Source organism: Cydia pomonella, chromosome 5, assembly GCF_033807575.1.
Source record: "Cydia pomonella isolate Wapato2018A chromosome 5, ilCydPomo1, whole genome shotgun sequence".
In the NCBI taxonomy this organism is placed as follows: domain Eukaryota; kingdom Metazoa; phylum Arthropoda; class Insecta; order Lepidoptera; family Tortricidae; genus Cydia; species Cydia pomonella.
The window spans coordinates 6,853,165-6,873,665 of NC_084707.1; the positions used below are offsets into that span (position 1 = coordinate 6,853,165).

General features: G+C 34.5%; 1 protein-coding gene across 2 annotated transcripts; it reads right to left on the minus strand.

Moving 5' to 3' along the window:
- Positions 1 to 164: 164 nt before the first annotated feature.
- On the minus strand, positions 165 to 19,882 carry LOC133517580 (homeobox protein aristaless-like). Of its 2 annotated transcripts, none has more exons than XM_061850903.1 (5): positions 19,507 to 19,882; positions 7,909 to 8,111; positions 7,525 to 7,570; positions 2,033 to 2,226; positions 165 to 1,671 (listed from the first exon to the last, which is right to left on the minus strand). In XM_061850903.1, exons 1-5 carry the CDS (start codon positions 19,549 to 19,551, stop codon positions 1,245 to 1,247), a joined length of 915 nt encoding a protein of 304 aa, XP_061706887.1. In that variant the 5' UTR covers positions 19,552 to 19,882; the 3' UTR covers positions 165 to 1,244. The 2 variants fall into 2 exon arrangements, with proteins under 2 accessions (XP_061706887.1, XP_061706888.1); XM_061850904.1 differs by having other exon boundaries at positions 19,554 to 19,878.
- Positions 19,883 to 20,501: the final 619 nt, after the last annotated feature.

The window sequence follows — 20,501 nt, forward strand, 5'->3', positions numbered from 1 at the left end:
TGATAAACGAATAGCGCAAATTATCTCACATTACTAATAGGCACTTTCCATATACTTTTAGCGCTATATGCATGTAGGGCTAGTACATTACTATTTTACGATCATGCAATGAGGCAGAGCAATCGACTGAGTGTTTTCTCAGGACCTCGTAATAAGACAAGGCATTTGTACTAAAATAACCTTTATTTATATTGCAACATTACTTTGTTTTTACATTTTATACGTATAAGTATTAAATACAACCAAGCTGGAAGGAAAATAAGTAAAGGACTGGACACACTGACGCGAATTCGTTGACGATTTTGGTCTAACAATTAAGTATGTTTCTTTACGGTCAAATTCTGACGCTTATATATTCTAACACGATAATATTTCAAAGGTAACATTATTCTATAAAAGGCACTAGGTCTGGTATTTAAAAAATGTACTACCTATGTTTTTGAAATCAGATAACTTTATTGCAGCAGTTTTGTTTAGATCAAATTAATGTCAATATGGTATGGTTAAACTTTTTTAAAGATGTTCAAATTGTAGCTCATTCTAATTCTTTAATTCTTAAGTAACATTCAAGCTTTTTCCGATACCTTAAAAAATTCAACTGCAGGTATTAAATATGACATTCCAAGTCCACATATTAAGTTACAAACCTACTTTTGCGCGTATTTGCATACATGTACTTACGTACGTAAGACATGTTTACCATATTATTTTCGATCGCGTACAACGCAATGCGTGAGTGTGCTCGATCCCTAATATACTCGTATAAGTACTTACCTACTAACATTATCAAGTAAAATATTGTATGAGACAACCACGACCAGAAGTCACATGTTGATTTTATAAATATTAACTTTAATAATAAGCACTTAGGTGGTTAGGAATGTATTTATGAAACGACTGGTCGCGGCTGCTTTCTAGATTAAATATTAATATTTACAACGAATAGTTTAAGATTACATATAACATTTTAAATACAATACGTCCTCGCTACAAAAGTGTATTAACAAATACATACAATCCTCAATTGGACACTTTTTATTGATCAGCAATAATATCTTTAGTGAAAACTTTCTTTCTTTCAAAGAATTATGCGTAGACCAGACTTTACAATAATTGTCTATCTTGGTTTTATCAAATTGTTTTGAACTGTTTAGGTAGTAGAAAGTTAACACTGGTAAACAATCATTTAAACATTACATACATTTTCACATGAATTATTTCAACTCAAACACCAACTGAAAATATCAACAAATCAAGTCAGCCCGCTGCCTCAAAAGCTCCAGCCTTAGTTCATGCTCGCGGGCCGCTAATCTCAAAGCGGCAATACTCGAACTCCGCACGTCTTCCATTGCTTGCGGTATCGACTCGCTGCCAGGTGAGATCGGGGGCGAAACCGACGGGGCGGGGGACGTAACTTCCACAGATAAACGGCCAGGTGATAGACGGTTTTCTGGCGTTTTAGAAACATCAGACAGTCGGCTCTGCTCTGACATTCGACTGTGCTCGGACAGTCGGGAATGTTCGGGGGATAGTCGTGGCGGTTCAGGCGCAGTCAGGTTAGCGAAGATGGAATGGAAGTGAGGAGAGGTAGCGTATAGCGGAGCGCCGAATAGGGGCGGTCTGGATAGTGGGGGAAGGTATTGGGCACCGAAAAGGGGGGAGCTGGCATACCTGTAGACAAAGATATGTTTATCGTTAATTATGTTATTATTTAAAAAGAAACGGAGCAGATACAATGTAAAGCAATAAAATTCCATAAGTATACAATAGCTTCCTCCCGGATACGAATTCAAATGGACCTAGAAGCTCGATGCTGGTTTTAATTTCTTGTTCTGAAACTGTTATGGATTTAATCTGTCGGCTGTCAACGTGACATTTCTGGTGCAATTTTGACAGCTGACAGATCAATTCTATAACAATTCAGAACGAGAAATCAAAATCTCAATCGGGTTCTTAGTCGCCGTCTACCGTCTTAAAGTCAACTAACCACTCTTTTATTGTAAAAATGTAAACAAAACAAGTTATTACTCACCTAAAACTGGCCAAGGCGGTATCAAACGGCTTCCTAAGGCCGAAGCCAAGCTGGCTGAGCGGGTGCGGCGCCGGTGGCAGCGTAGCTGACGTGGGCAGCGGTTGCCCTCCGCCTAGGTACCCGCTGTACGGGTGTGCGTGGGGCCCCACCTTCTCCTGCTTACGCCACTTCGCTCGCCGGTTTTGGAACCATACCTGTTGGCAAAAAGGAGTTAGTTTAGTATATTGTAATATGCATTATAATTATCTGGAGTAGTTAATTAATGGCTGCTGATTTTCATGCCTCTCGAGTTAAGTCATAGGTGCTTTTCGGGATATTTTTTTAATGAGATAAGTAAACATGGTTCAATATTTTATAACTCATAACTATGAGTAATATAATAAAATGTATATGATGTCAGTGAAATAAATCGACACCTATAAAAAGTTTTGCTTATAAACATAACAAGTATAAAAAAAAGTTCAAAAATGACATATTAACCATCGTTCACAATGGAACAAGTTCGTAATCTTATTAATAACTAGTACTAATAACTAGTAATGACTCCTACCACGAACAACGCGCATAAAATGGTTACCAAGAAAATATACCACAGACAAATTAATTATAAAGACCGATACAGTTCTTACAACGATCTCAGTTCCATACATTTTGTAAGGCGTTTCATATCTTCTTGAGGCAAACAAATAAGAAAGATTTTTTTTTTTTAACTGTTGGCCTCTTAAACTAATCATATCAAAATTAATATAAAATGTTGGTTACTGCCTCCTTGGTATGTTATTGAATACTTATAGTATTAGTACTGTAGTACTTTCCCTTGTTTCTGTATTGAGGTGTGCAATAAAGAGTATTTGTATTGTATTATTCTTCATGTTATCAATTACTTTAAAACCATAAAGCAGTCTTTTTAGTAAGTAATTCTTTAGGTATTAACCAAAGCAACATAATAAAAATAGCTCAGAGACCTCACACTCACACAGTGACCCCAAAATGCGTTTTAATTGAGCTACTGTCCTTATTATTCACCTGTCATTTATACTTGCTTAACTTGTCATTTATACTTCCCTCACTAACTCGATTGATTTTTTACATGCAACTATGCGTACGGAGACAATTATATCGATTATGGTGCTCGATCATACCGATTATCGACCATAATAATTGATTAAATAAATAAAAACTAAACTTGGAGTTACAATGAAACAATTAGGCCTTATAAGGCACCTAATCATTGAATGAAGTATTCTAGACATAGAGACTTTACCAACGAGTATTTTCTTATAACTTTGATGCATTATTGTGCATTAATAGTATTGATACATTGCAAAAAATATTTTCATTGAAGTAAAGAAATAGCTGTTTTAACAATAACGACAATCATTCTCATGTATTTGTATTCCAATTTAAAGCCATTTACTGAAATAATACGTAGAAGTAGAACACTGTAGAAATAAGTTTACTTTAAGAAGTCAACTTTATAAATTTACTGCATTTTGGTGCCCGAAATCCAATAATTTCAAATGGGCCTTTAGGGTCACCCCACACAAGCGTCTCCCGAGTCAACTCTATATGGTTGCTGCTCGACGCAACGGTGGCGCAACTGCGCAGCAAAGCTATTTTCCATAAAGTTTCCATACAAAGGAACTATCTATATCTAATTCCTAATTATTTAATAATTAGGTATAGTAGATATTGGAAATTAAATATACCTAGGCATGTTTTTTAGAGAATCACTCTAAATTAGGTACATTTTGTGGGATTCTTAAAAAACGGTTCGACATCATGACACCAATACCCTAGAGCTCCTTTGACTGGCTTTAATTATCGTGTATTTAGATGCTTCTTGCTTTTCAACACCAAAAAGAATCCCAATACCACCTAATTTGGTCATTGCCATCTACAGTTCCTTAGATAATTTCTTACTTAAAGACAACCGTTTGACAAGCAGAAAAACTCGTCCGACGTTCCCTCTTTAATGAATTGGCCATTTAGGGTAAGTCGCACATACTTTTCAATCTGGACGCTGATTCGAATTTAAGAGTTACACGAACCCACCGTAAAAAGACGCTCCCATACAATTTAAGTTGCGCTCTCATTTTAAACCGAGATGCTCAAATTACATACAACTATCGGCCCGATTATAAGATACGTCAAAAATTCCCTAAAGATACGATATGGATTAGATATATCAGCGTCAAAAGAACTTCTTTAAATCAAAACATCACTTTTGACACTGACATATCCAATCCATATCGTATCTTTAGGGATTTTTTTACGTATCTTAAAGTTCGAATCGTATACGTATATAGTCGTAATCGGCATACGTATATAGATAAATACACATTTATATACATAGAAAACATCCATGAGTCAGGAACAAATTTCTGCGTTGATCACACAAATTAATACCCTTACCATCCGAACCCGGGACCATCGACTTCATAGGCAGGGTCACTGTCACTACCCACTAGGCCAGACCGAACGTCTTGAATTTTCATTTCAAATTTCATGTGATTTCGAGAGAGAGTGTAACTTCGATTGTATGGCGGCTAGTTCCATGTGACTCTTAATAAAAATATCTGCGTTATTCCTTGTTAAGTTATTCTTAACACAAACCGAGCATTAAGTACCCACAGACTGTTCGTAGTCGACTGTTTCCTCCTCGACAAATTATGCCTATCGTAACGAAATCTAAATTGAATTGAAATAATATGTGTTTGACTGTTTTGCTTTTTGGGCTAATTGATATCAGTTCTGTTTTTCTTTCAGCCTAGTCAATTAGGCCGTTCTTGCGAATGTTTGAAGTGCAGTAACGCTTTAAAAAAATATCAAAATAGTCCGACACAGATATATTATGGATAATATTTATTTATGTTGAAAAAAAAATCATAACTCTAGGGTCCAAAATGGCGGCCGGCGGAAGAAAGAACCGAGTACATTTGTATGGAGAAATGACCACTGCTGGTTTAAACTTAGGCCCAACGGCTGTAGCACGGTCGCATTTTTATTACTTGTCACTATGCCTGTCTTTTTCGCACTTACATACTTGTTAGAACGTGACAGGCATAGTGAGAAGTGATAAAAATACGACCGTACTACAGCCGCAGGCGGTGGCATCATGGTTCCATTTTTATCACCTGTCACTATACCCGTCACTTTCGCGCTTACATACTTGTTAGAACGTGATAGGCATGGTGACAAATGATAAAGAGTCCACCATCTTAGCCCTGCAGTAGGGCATAATACCGCTGCAGATGTACTTACTGCGAGTCGGTGTGAGAGTGAATAAGCTGATGAATGACTTATTATGTGTTATAAACAATACCTACTTACTCCTATGAGTTGTTACTTCGGTCACCTTCGGTTGAACCCGAAATCGTTAACAACTCCACGTGATAAAATATACTAGTTTGCAAAAGGCGGGTGTCGATGTGCGTCGGGAATAATATCCCTGTGCGGTGATTAAGTGATCGTTAGCGTTCTTAGAGCGAGCAGAGCCAGGTCCGAGCCTTGTCTTATAAGGAATCTTGTATAATACCCGTCCGTGTATAGTTCAAAACTCACCTCTATAAGTATAGCAATAAGAGCGTCGAAAAAGGTTGAGGATTGTGAGGAATGGTGTGACCATGATTTCAGACGGATATTAATCGTTTAATCACCGCTGATTGGATGAGCGACAAAGGTGATGGGCTTCCATTTTTGAATGAGGAACGTTAATTAGTAGCATTAGTTTTTTGTATCTCCAATCATTGGGTTGAATAAACTACTGAGGACTTATATTTGCACATATTGCCAAAAGTGGGGTTCCGAATGATTTAACCATTCTTGCCAAATGCCGACGTTGTCAATCGTAAATTATTGCGGTATGTTGTAAACATTTTTATGAAAAAATATGTAGACTAATTATTTTAACCCTTTACCGCATATGCAACCATATATGGCAGTTATAATATTTTTTATGACATGCGTTAAGGGGGTTAAAACATAATTATGATGTGTCATAAAAATATTCGTGAATTTTTGTAGTGTGAGTGGAAAACTGGTTATAGCCCCGATGATCATCATTATATTGACATTTCACCGTTCGCCGCCGGTGGTCAATCAACAGGTGTCGCCAGAAATGGATTGCATTTAACTCCAACAATCCACCTTTACGGAAAACTTACGAAATAAAGTAATTATGGACATGACATGTGATGAATGAAGGCAGTTCCCATTTAGTGTAATGAAAACATTAAATTTATGGACAAAGTGCTGTTAAAAATTGCCTTTTTATAGTGCGTTATGTAATTTATGGTTTTTTAAACGGCATACAACGGTTTTCGAAATTCGAAAATCGAAAAGGTCGGAATTCGCGGAGTTTTTTACTTTGCTTTTCGAAATACAAACATACCTAAATGGCGTGGTTAAGTTTTCAGTTGCGATATCTTCGGAGATTGTTCTCAGGATGTTTTTTAAATTACCAGAATCATGGTCACTGCACATACTTACGTAGTTATATGTAGTTGTGATCGTGAGAAAGATTTTTGACAGTTTTTGTTACATGGAGTGTACTTGTTAATTTGTTACTAATTTCATAAGCTTACTTTTGTGTAATTTATTTACTTACTATGCAATGTTTACTAAGTAATAACCATTGTGTAGGTACAATTGATTTTCAATACTGACTTACATAGATAATTAATTTTCAACATATTATTAAATTTGTAAAAGCGATGTGTTACGTTCAAAAATAATTGAACGTTCAAAATAATGGCAAAATATCACTAAATAGACACTCCACAGGTGACAATTTATGCATTATTCATATTTCCAAATACCATATAAACATATTACATCGAACTCACCCAAAGTGAATTAAATAGCATTAATATTAATACAATAATAGGCGATGTGTAAACAGCATCCATAATGATATCGTACGGACCCCGTGGGGCGCGGCGGGGTGCCCGAAGTGCGAGTTTTTACCCCACCCTGGACGCACATAAAAAGATATGAGCCTTATTGTTGTCTAAAAGCCGACTAATCGACTAAAAATCGATGTTTATGTCAAACGTAGGCCGCTTGGAGTTATTGACTGTACACATATTATTCCTCTTAAATAAATGAGTAGTATTGTATTAGACCCTATAGATACGAATGTTTCTGTGGCTGTAATATATAGTATTGAGTAAAATGGCCAATAATAAAAAAAAGGGAATTACATATTCCTATTCTTACATTAAATTAGGTAGGTCCCCTACATACTCGAAATCGAGTATGTACCTATCTATTCGAAATGTGAGTCTATATATATAAAGACATTTAAAAATGCACATAAATAAATGGACGTGAAATCTTTTGTTCTCATAAACCGACTAAAACCTCCCCAAACTGTTTAGGTATGATCATAACTAACGTAAGTAGGCCGATTAGTTATTATTTATCAACGATATAACTTGGATATATTATTTTGTTAAGTTATGCATAATATAAAATTTAAACTTCCTTACCTGAATTCTAGCTTCAGTAAGACCAATTTTCAAAGCAAGTTCTTCCCTGTAACAAAACAAACAGATATTCCATTAATAAAATCTTATTGAAAAATTTGACTTTTTTATTGACACAATATGGTAATAAAATCAATGCTATGAACTTAACAGCGTAGGTGATATTGTTAGGTGAACTTTCAACTGCCATAATAACTTTTCATTGTTATTGCCCTAATATCTATTATTTAAAAAGCAGTGAAACATTTCTGTTGGTTTTGACGATTCATACTGATTATTAAATCAATACACAACGAACTTTAAATAGTATTTTATTCGACTTTCGTTAAGGCTACCGTCCAAGCCTCAGGCAGATCGGGTAGTTCAAAAACATTAAAATGTTCCTACCTAGTAAAAACGTCCGGATAGTGCGTCCGTCCGAACGCTTTCTCCAGCTCATCAAGCTGATAGCTGGTGAACGTCGTCCGGTACCGGCGCTGTTTCCGGCGCGGCGCGTCGTCGTCGTCTGGGCCCGAGCCGGATCCGGGCCGCTCGGGGTCCGGGAGTTCCGTGTGGTCAGAAACGCCCATAGTGAAAATTTTTGGGGAAAACTGCAACAAAGAAAGTTAAGTTTAGGGTACGTTTATAATCATATAGAATTTATAATCAATACAAATACAATACAATAAAAGCCAGTAAATATACTAAGATCGTTTCACGAAAACTTGTAACTAATAATTGAAAAAAGTATATTAAGGTAGGTAGGTATTTCTCTTTTATTTAGAAACGGGCTTCAGCAGTTTATTAAAAAAAAAACTCTATGTTAATATAATAATTCCTTACTTCAGGTTGTTTAACAATGAATATCTGAGCATTTTTGTGAAACACACTCACTACTGACTATATTTAGAGTATTTTCGTGGACCATTTGGGTATTTTCATGATATGTATCTAAACAGTCTATAGAATATGATATCAATCGGCTTTTCTATTTTGAGTTACACACCTCTTTAATTGTTTTTCCATTTTTTCGCTATAAAACCAGCAACATATAATTTAAATATGTAGATCTAAAACCACATATCTATGTTTTAACGGTTCTAAATGCCTTTCCTTTACACATGCAATTTCATAAAAAAATAATCTTACAAGGCACCAAACATTTGCATATCATAGAAAATTAGCAACAACAATAACAATGTACATAATTACAATGTTACCTATGTATAATATAAACGTATTCGCGAACCCTCCAACAATCGCTGTTTTTTCAAACACCTGATTGGCAAACCTTAATAACGGACTTTAAGCTTTCTCCTTCATACATAAGGTTTATTTTAGAATGAAAGTGGATGGCGTTTAAGCTGTTTTGGTACGGATACATCGATAATTCAAGCAGTATCAAGCTTCCTCATCTTAATTGCAATATGCAAACTTCCGGCTCCCTCCACGCCCTCATACTTTGGTCTAGATGCCTAAGTCTTGACAGCTATAGATCATTTTCATAATTTATTAGTAATTCATTGGATTTGCCTATTATGACTGTAATGGGCGAATTAACTTTTAAACCGATACTAATTAGTCCACGATATTTAAAATGTGATGAAGTTTAAACTTCAATTGAGAATTTGTCACAAAGTAATATATTAATTTTGGTGATTTGATCTCTGATAGACCTACAATTTAGACAAATATATAATTCGAAACAAGGAAATGCCGCCAGCATCCTTGGTCCGATGCCTCAAGGGCCTATTTTAGATATAAGCTAGTTATAGTAATCCTCTGTATATATCCATTATGTACTTATATTGTTATTGTAAATCTTCTTCTTCCTCGCGTTATCCCGGCATTTGACACGGCTCATGAGAGCCTGGGGTCCGCTTGACAACTAATCCCAAGATTTGGCGTAGGCACTAGTTTTTACGAAAGCGACTGCCATCAGACCTTCCAACCCAGAGGATAAACTAGGCCTTGTTGGGATTAGTCCGGTTTCCTGACGATGTTTTCCTTCACCGAAAAGCGACTGGTAAATATCAAATAATATTTCGTATTTGGTTAATATTTATAATAATATAATATATTTATATTGTTATTGTAAATAAAGAATTTAAATTTATTCGAAACATGAACTTGAAACGTGATTTCTTGGTAACTTTAGAGACATTTTTGGTAACAACAGAGATGTAAAAAATGTTGGTCTAAAAGTTGATTCGCCCTCTAAAAGACTACATAATTATACAAGCAGAAAATAAATGGACTACAGTAATTCCGTTCCACCCATATCAAGTATGATCAATACTTGATATGGGTGAAACGAACGGATTTTTCAGAGTAAGATTTAATAAGCTGAACTCCATCATCATATTATACACACATACATTTTTTTCATTGGATTTAACAGATCGGATCGGATAACCTTCCGTCCGTTCTTTTACCGAATGGACACCGTAGGTTAACCAGGGCAGAGGGCAGAGGCAGACCAAAAAAGAGATGGCGGGGCGACTTCGATGCTGTTTGCAGCGACTAGCGGGGGCATGCACCAAACCGTGATGATTGGCGGAACAAAGGGGATGCCTTTACCCAGCAGTGGGACACAAAATAGTTTTTATTTTATCGGGTATGTCTAAATTCTAGTGTTGGACGGTTTTCAATAATAAAATCTTGATTCTAATTTAAAAGCGAACCAAACGAAAATAATACTAGATTTGTTTCATTTAGCAGTCTAGGTTATATTGAAAATGTTGTAATTAATTAGCATCCTAACACACCTAATTAAACCCAATGTAAGTTATTTAAACTGGGTCTGAAAAAAGTAATTAGTTTCAGCTAATTAGGTAACGAAACGAGTACCGAATTAATTAAGGATGCTGGTTCCGTTAATCGAAGATCGGTACTTGTTTTGTATTATTATGTTTTAGTTTCGAACAAGAAGCAGCTTCTTAATCATTCTTGTACGCTCTGAATAGTAAAGTGATTTATTTTTTCTTTATATTTGTTTAATCCGCTTGTGTATTTTAGAACTACTTATAATAAATCGGATATAGAACTAAAAAGAGTAGGTGGCTTGACCGTGATGTCACTAAAGCAGTTGTCAGACAAATTCCATATTTGCAAATCATTTCAACAGTCCAAAAAAGAAGCTGATTTGACTAGTAGGAGAATACCTTATTGTATACTGTGTTACGAGGGTCTCTATTGTTTCCCATAAAGTTTTAAGTCATAATGTATTGTTTGTCCACATTTTCGTTAGCCATAATTTGGGTTTTCTCAGAAACGCGTAACTTTTTAGGATTGCCATAAAACAAACCTAACCTAACCTATCTATAGGATAACGTAAGGAAAATTCTGAAAAGTTAACGGTTTCAGAGTTATGACTAATGATAATATTACTTTCATTACATTATGACTTTCAATAATTATGCCAAACAAAGGGATCCGGTGTTACGTACAAATATAATTTATATTTCTTATATAAAACCAAAGGCTTATTCTACGGAGTTCTAATCCTAAATAATGTATAGATGATTAAAATGTAGTCATAGCTATTCATAGCAACATGAACCGATAATGGAAGAAAGTAGTTACCGACGGCAGATGGCCGGCAGGTGGCGACACGGTTCGTCGCCCGCGCCGGATTAGCGAATCATAGAACTCATTTTATTGGAAATTGGTCAAAGCTGTATAAAGGTAAGTTTATCCATTAATCACAGATCCTTCTAATTAGATATTCAAATCCGATATGGTGAATAAAATAATTGATCTAATATTTATCATTTTATCTGATCCTAAATTGAAATAAGTCCCTAGGTAATGTTTTTAATAGTTAAAATTCTAGTTTCTTATCTCCTTTTAACAGATTAAGATCAATAATATGTCCACTCAACGTAAGGAACTTAGCTGGCCCTTAGTTTTAAGATTTATCTGAGCACCATGTAGTATGTTCTTTCTTACAGGCTTTCGAGGAAGTATTTCTATCCGGATTAGAAGGTAATTAATAGCTTCTCCCCTATTAAAGCCTATTGCTACATAATATTAAACGAGTATTATTTTGTATGGGTGTAATTTAGGTTAGGCTCTTAAACTTCTAGGTATAACGACTTTAATGAATTTTATCTATTTCGTAAGCCATATTAACTTAGTCCTGAAATCGTACTTCTCTTATTTTTTTAGATCCTAACAGTCAGGAGCTTACTAGATTTTAAGTATAATAATAATAAAAAGAAAAAACAAACGATGGGGCATAGCTATGATTAATTTATGATGTAAAAATATTATCCATACTGTCAATGTGGAGAGAGCGGTCGTCTACATTTCTTTAAAGGTGTTATTAACTACTTAGATGTAAAACACTCGTATTAAAATCTAAGTATATAATACTTGTTGAAACTACGCCCTGTGGAAAAGCTCTTTAGTCTATAAAATATCCTAGGTAGTCTATCTAGTTCATTGCAATTCACTTATTTTTGATATTGCATGTGCAATCTCTGTAATTTTATGACTAACTCGCCACGTTCATTAGAAAATAATTAGTAGCGAATAAACTTCGTTCTTCAAGTATCCGATGAAAATATTTAGACATTATAAGATAACTAAATAGCTAAATATGCAATCATATATCCATATTTTTTACAAAAAAAAAACACATATACATACTTATTTTAATTCTCATTTATAATATATAAATAATTAATTATTATAGAACATTATTACACAAATTTACTAAGTCCCACAGTAAGCGCATTTAGTAAGTTGTTACTTAGACAACGATATATATAATCTATTAATATTTATAAATATTTAAATACATAGAAAACACCCATGACTCAGGAACAAATATCTGTGTTCATCACACAAATAAATGCCCTTACCAGGATTTGAACCTGGGACCATCGGCTTCATAGGCAGGCATAGGCATAGGCTTCATATTTATTTCGCAGCAGATTTTAATTTGAACGGTCAACATTATTAAGTGACTAACCAATATAATTAACGGAGATTTGTGCAAAAATAATTGTTATTCGTGACAAAGTATCTTGATTGGCGAAAAAACTGTAAATTAAATAAAGCATGTCTTGGTCCAGCGCCGCTGCGGCTCTACCGCGGGTTTTACTGGTACATTTAACGATTACAGGTCAACTGCCTTCGTTGTTTTGCTTCGCTAAATCATTGTATCGGTTGGTCAGCGTCAGTTAGCTTTTAATTCTAATTTAGGTTATAAAGTACTAATTAAATTTACAGTAAATAATTATTTTTACAAAAAAATATCAGTTTGGAGTCAAATATTTTACCAAGTTTTTATTGCATCGCTTGCTATAATCAATAAATACAATATAATCAATAATTTGTCCCTGATTCCATGGAGTATGGGACGGGTGCTGGTGTGGGATGCTCAACGTGTGTAGATACACTAGCCCCGTCACATCTCCACCGAACTTCCGTGAGGGCAGCGACAGCGGCAGAGGCGGCGGAGAAAGCCAAGGTAGGAAAGTACAGGGGTATCGGCGCCGAGTACAATTTTATTCCATTCGGTGTCGAGACCCTTGGTCCGTGGGGCCCTGGCGCTCAGAGTCTCTTCAAAGATCTGTCTAAGAGACTCAGAGACGCCACAGGAGATCAAAGAGCTGGTAGCTTCCTCGCTCAACGCATCAGTCTAACGATCCAGCGAGGAAATGCTGCCAGCGTCTTCGGTACTATGCCGCAGGGGCCATTTTTAGATTTATTTTAGAATTAATTTAGTCATATTTTAGTTTTAGTTTACATTATTAATTGTTTATAAGGTTATATTATTGTACTAGTAAGTGGTCTAAATATATATTCATTTATAAATACAATTAATTTGGATATTTTCTATGTAACTTATTGAAAATTATTTTGAGTAATTATCATCGGCAATCGGAATTTATATAATTTTAGACTTGGACATCATCGTACCCACAAAACAAGCCTTACTATGTGTCTAGATCGATTTGTGTAAGATTGCCCTATAATATTTATTTACGAATTAAATACGTTTAACCACAGCCCCCTTCTCTTACCTCCCTTATTCATAAACCTTAGCAATCTCTTACAAACCTTTGTTAAACATTGTCTTTTTCTAATAAACAAAAATGTAAAAATGAGAGATAAGGGCAAACGATTATCAACGCTTTGTTCAATTGACTAACATCTCTTTTGACGACTGACACTAGTGACCCTGCCTATGAAGCCGATGGTCCAGGGTTCAAATCCCGGTAAGGACATTTATTTGTGTGATGGATGAGCACGGATATTTGATTCAGAGTTATGGGAGTTTTCTATGTATGTATTTATCTATTTATATTGTTGCCTAGTACAAGCTTAGTTTGGGGCTAATAGCTTAGCTGTGTAAGATTTTCCCTAAATATTTATATGTTTATGAATAAAACCATCATTATTGCTCCCAAATTAACTATTCTACTACATACACTTCGACTTATTAATATCAGGCATATTTCAAGTAATGTTTTTCTTAGTAATAAAAACCTCCGCTAGGCGTCCAGTATCAGCACTAAATGCTGTGAGGCCGACCATGTAATCGCAACACTTTTTACGCTAACTGTACCGAGTTCATTAACCTTTGCTTTTTGTGCCTCTGGCGGCTTCCGCAGGAAACTTACTGAAGGAAATTTAAGTGAAAACTCTTGCGCAAGTGGCGGCGACATCAAAGGGAAAAGCGGCACGTAGGCGAATTTATTGATACTTACTAGCTAAACTATATACCGGTGTTTTCTGTAACACGAGCAAATGATTAAACCATATATTGTACTCCTAAAACGATATGACTTTTGATTAACAACTTTAAAAAATCATAAAATGTTGCTTGTCACGCTTAAAACGTAACAGAATTCGCAATACATTGCGTCTTAGAATTAACATTAATGTGTAATAAAAATTATAACAAGTTATTTTTAAAAGTTAATGAACAAAATGTTGGTGAGTTTGAGGAGTACAGCCTACAGTTTAATTTATTGCTACAGCTGTTACAGGAAACACCCGGTATACATATATGCCTTATTTTTAATTCTGGTTAATTTTTGTTACATTATAGGTATGAGAGTAATTAGGTACAGCGGGATGGAAAAGTGTACCCTTATATATTGTACATTAGATCTATTGTCTGGAATCATTTTTTCGGAATTATTTAAAACAAATTTATCGCAGCCAACAAATGTATAGCTACATTTTCAGAAATGACATAAATTATAAATAATTGCATGACATATAATATTCTTTGAGACGTCTACGAAAAAAAGAACAACGTTTACTACCGAAAGCAGAAAAAAATATCAAGAAAAATTCAATTTATTAAGTATAGCTATTCTTTTCCACAAAATATGACACGCAAAACAAAAAAAAATCTTACTACCGTCACGATCCTGTCAACATCTATTTGCAATCCGGGCCGTAAAGCCTCACATTGTTATTCTACGACTGCGATACGATCGAGAACAGTAGATTAACACTCGTTAATGGACAAGGACAAAAAAGTAATCCTTCCAGGCGCCGCCGGCATACAATATGGAATAGATGGAATAGTTTGAACTAATAAATTGTTATGAACAAGTTTGAACTAACAAATGGTAATAAACAAGGTGGTATTATTTATTTGTTTTTTATGACAGTAAGCTATTGTCAATTATGTATGTATACCGTATGATTTAGTTACTTTTGAGAGTGGTAAAATAGAAGTAGCAATATTTTAAAATTTAATCGGCTTTAAGTGTGTATCAGTTGCAATCACACATTTTTATAACACTTTATTAGGGTTCCGTACCCAAAGGGTAAAACAGGACACTATTACTAAGACTCCGCTGTCCGTCCGTCTGTCTGTCTGTCTGTCCGTCTGTTACCAGTTCAAATTTTCACACATGTATTTCTGTGCCGCTTTAACAACAAATATTAAAAAGTACGGAACCTTCTTGTCCAGTATTTTTTATTTCGTATGTTATTATTTTATTTTCTTGTCGTCAAACACCAACATTTTTCTTTTTCAGGCTTCTGCTTCCCACCCTTTGTTCAAGTTACAAAACCTTATTCAAAACTCAATGTAACTTTCTCTCAAGTTGCAAATGTAGAAACATAAATTAAAGTCTAATTTAATGATCCCGTAAAGTCGCCCTATCCATTTAAACACCTGTACTACAGCCCCTCGTATGATACCTTTAAGTTATTACCATCTCAAATACATATTTATTACAGAGGAATATTACCTAGTCTTTTATTTATTATACGGTATTAATTAACCATCGTAATTCAACTATTCGCATCAAATTAATCGATTAATTTCAATTAACAGTCGCAAAAGGTAAGCGCTTCCATATTAACACATTTCCAATTTCAATTTAGCGTTGAGTAATTTTAATTACTTTTTATTTTAATTTGAAGGCAGGTTAATTTGTTTTTTCCGTACTAGGCCTCGAAATGGCCCGATAAGTCATAGAGGTAATAACATGATAGATGTAAATAATGATCACGGTAATAGATAAATAAACTGGTTATTTTCCTACAAGATCCTATCAGTCTTCGTACAGAAAGTAGGTAAGTACCTAATACACCTATGCACTTTATAAGTACCTACTTACAAGTAACATTTTTACTATAGAGTTAGTAGAATGTTATAGTGAACTATTTATAGTACAAAAATACATAATTAAAGACTAAAAGTAATTTAGGTACAATTAGGAAAAGGTCAAGGGCGAACTTATCCCTTTGATGGATATCTTTTAGTACTGGAAACCGGGAAACTTTAGAACACTAGTTTCAGATTAGATAATTATATTGTTTGTAAGCCATTTACTTTATTGATTTACCAATATTGTATTGTTTCATAAATTGATTACAAATATAGAAATATTAGTTTCCGTCGCAACTTTGCCAGCGTGAGATAATGATGATGATTGATAAATAATATCCTATATCCTTCCCCGGTCCTCAAACTATCTCCATGATAAATTTCATCTAAATCGGTTCAGCGGTTTAAGCGTGAGATAACAGACAGACGGACGGACAGAGTTATTTTCTCATTTGTAATTATTAGTCAGGATGCTTATTTCAATATAGGATTATAATGTAATACCAAACGAAAGGGCAACCAGGCAACCAAAATAATCCGGAGTTACAAACAATTACCTATTATCCATTCCTCAAACACACCCGGGTATCTCCGGTTTGCACTTGGTTTATCTTAGAATTCGAGGATTAGTTTTTGTCAGTTGGGTCCGCTTAAGTGTTAATGGGCCGGATTAGGCTCCCTGATGATAAGTGAGTCACTGTGACTGATGGCTCCTGCCCGATAACCTTGACATTTTCTCAGCCTAGTGTTTTAAAGGGTGGATAAAGTTTGAAAGGTTGCCTAATTACTTTTTTGTTTAAAACGGACACGCTGTTTGTCTTTGTAAGATATATAGACAAAATAGTGACGAAAATAAATTAAATGTATCAAATGTAGTCGACTTAAAGACTGATTTTTAAAGAGAGTAATAGTTAAAAAAAGATAATAAAGAAACGGAATGATATATGTAAAAATGACAGATGAATGATTTATTTGCAAATGTTTAAGTTGACATTGTATATTATCTTGTGAGCGTTTTGAAATCAACTGTAGCATGCCAGCAAGAAATTTTATTAAAAATACATTTTTAAAAAAGTAACTACTGGTTCGATCATGTCTGTTGATCATCGTATGAAGCATTTTAAGATAAAAACCGGTTGTGTAAGTGTTGTAACAAATTTGTTCAACCTCTGGGCTTACGCTTTCTAGGTAGGTATATCAATATCACGCGAAATTAGATTGAGATAGATTAGACAAACTTATTAAGAAACGTTGTGATTCTGTGATTCTTTCATAATAGCGTATGAGCAAATTACATTTAGAATTTAATTGTACCTAACATCTAAAAAAACATTAGTAGCAAAAACATCCTCCGCTTCAAACAATGTATTGTTATCAACTTTAATTGTGCAGTCATCACACCAATCAAAACTATTATTTGAATATGACGTAATCACGATCGAGATAGAGCGATGTAAATCGACTTTCCTATTACCAAGTAGCGGCGAGTAGCGTGTAATGAGAAACCAGAATGTTAATTAAGATCTAATTAACTCTAATACAATCAACAATGCTGCGCGCGTTCCGGAGGCATCCGCAAGTCATTGCCAGGTACTTCAAATAACCAGCTTCCATGGACCTGTTATTCCCCAAGAAATACCCAAGAAAGACGTCGAGAACGGGAGGTCTACGAAACTGGTAATGATAATCGAATTGAGTGCGGCCAACCCTTTAGTAAAAAATCGGTTAAAATCACTCGTTCCAAGGCCTTTTGTGATGTGAGAACTCAATCTAGCCAACACTAGCATTGTACATGGAATCATTTCAAAGGGTAATAAAGATTATATCAAACTTTTTTCAAGCAATTATAAATGGTATCGGTTAGGAAAAGGCTTAAGTGCGGTGAAGTAAAAGATGAATCTAACGCAATACGAAACTTTGTAATTCTGATTTACTTGATAAAAATATACCTACTTTCAAAAGAATATTTGCATTGTCTTACAAAAAGAGTTATGAAATGAGTTTAGTTCGATTATATCTAGGAGCAATGTCTTAAGAAATCAAACAAGTAAAAAATATTGAAAACGTTGGTCACCCAAGTATTATCTCAATTAAAAAAAAATCTTTAAGCTGTAGGTCAATAGAAAATTATTTATATTTTTACAGACACAAGAAAGTTAATTGAATGGAGTAATTTGGTTTTGGCGCCGGCGCCCTCACCGCCGGCGCATATATCATTTTAAATAATCAATCCTTTACTCTTTGCTTTGTATCGCTCTCTTACTCAAATATAATTTAGTACGCATTCAAACCTTTTATTGTATTGTGAATTTTGATTAGTTTTCATCGGACACCATTTAAACCAACGAGCACATTAATGTCACACATCTTGTTCGAACAAATTTATGATACCTTTTACAGCGTAATAAATATAATAAAATAAAATCAAAGTCAAGAACTCTAACCCACTCGGACGTTATTAAATGGCAATAAAAACAATAAAATAAATACGCTATTGTTGTCGATTCGTATACGCTTCATTTTTATAGATCCCGAAATATGGAACTAACATCCCAAACTGGCCACGATACTGCCCATAAACAAAATTAACAACATAGGGACCCCCGCTGCTTTCAATTTTGAGTCTGACATCGGCCTTAATTCAATAAAGCAATAAAATTCACCTAATTATGCAAATGCTTTTAAAATATCAGGTATTATGCCTTTTTTGACTCCGAAAATATACTCCAGCCGTGAAATAAGGTTATCGTGGACTTTGATTAATGGAAGCGGGTCTGATCAAAATAATAACGTTATTATTTTTGTATTTTAATTATTGAACGTAATTAGCGACCTGACAGGAGGCGTGAGTTGTTTAAAGGTTTTGAATAAATTTGGATTTTAGTGTTTTTGTTTTTTGATGTGGGTAGTTATTTGTAATTAGAAAATTCATTTCTGAGTTAATCTATAACACATTTGCTTAACTAGAATACATAACGACATAAAAAAATATCCCTTGAACCTATCTACCTAGATAGTTTTATTTTATTGTTTACATTTTACATTTACCAATATTAAACGTGTTTATAATTATATGGACTAAAGTCTACGCAAAGATATCTATATACATGCACTTAATTTATATTACCTATATAAGTAGGCACTTTAATAAGTAGGCCTTAGATTCATAACTTTTTTCTAACGGATAAAATCAACATTTCTTGTAGATGAAGTTTAACTGTAAGTTAATCTTTCGTTATGTAGATATATAAGTACTTACCTATATCTCATCAAATAGTTACAAACAATTATTAATAAATTAATGGACAAAATTCTCGTGAAACATCCCGTCAGATACTCAAGGTGACCACATTTAGACATGTAACAAAAACAATAAAACCAAAAGATAACAATTATTATACGCAGCTTGAACTTACATATTTTTTATACTCGCACATAAAAAAAATATGAAAAATATCCATACCTCTCACTTCACACCGTAGGTAACACAAAAAGTCCTTAAGCACGCGACAAAAGATAGTCAACACGTATAAATCGCCGTCAATGAGCCACAATTTACTTGATAGTCTCACGGCAATAAACTATAACACTCCGACGCGTCCGATCGACTGCGAGAGAATAACGCGGGCTGGTCGCCTACGCAGCCGGTAAAAACACGACCAAGAATAGCGGGCCCAGGCCACTCCCCTGCGGTACACTCGGCCAATCACGACTCGCCAATACGACACATTGCTGTGTGCTCAGTTGAGGGTGGGCCCGAATCACTGATACCGGTCCCCACTTTGATACTACTAATTGACTTTATCAACAAACCGACTTTACTGGCCCGAGTCACGATATATGCGTTTGTCCGCAGTGTCAAAAGCTCAACTCTGGCCCACTAGCGATGTAATTAAGTATGCCGAGTTAATGGGTGATTTGAACGGAAGATTATTCAGACGTCTTCAATATGCTCTAGGATAATATTATGGTTACTGATTAATAGCCATTTATTTGTTCGAAGTGACGGTGTAAATTCAAACTGCATTATTAATGATGGTTTCGGAGGCTTTAATTTCTATAGACTATTGTTAAGATTTGTTATTTAAGTAGGAATTAATATTATAGGTAGATTATATTTAGTCAAAAATACTATATTTTTATCTAGACAATTTAATTTACCTACACTCTTAACTTTTCTGACAAAGCCTACGTACTGATATGAATTTGAAAAACAATTTGTTTAAAAAACAATAACATACTTAAGTAGTTAGTTTGTGAAAACTGAGATTTTTTGGACCTTTCTGAATTGGAAGAAGTCTGGATTTTTCTACTTAAATATACCCTGAATTTTATTAATATTATGGGACAATCAACATTCGCATCTAAGGATACTTCCACCCCATACCTTATTTTATTTTATTTTAGTATA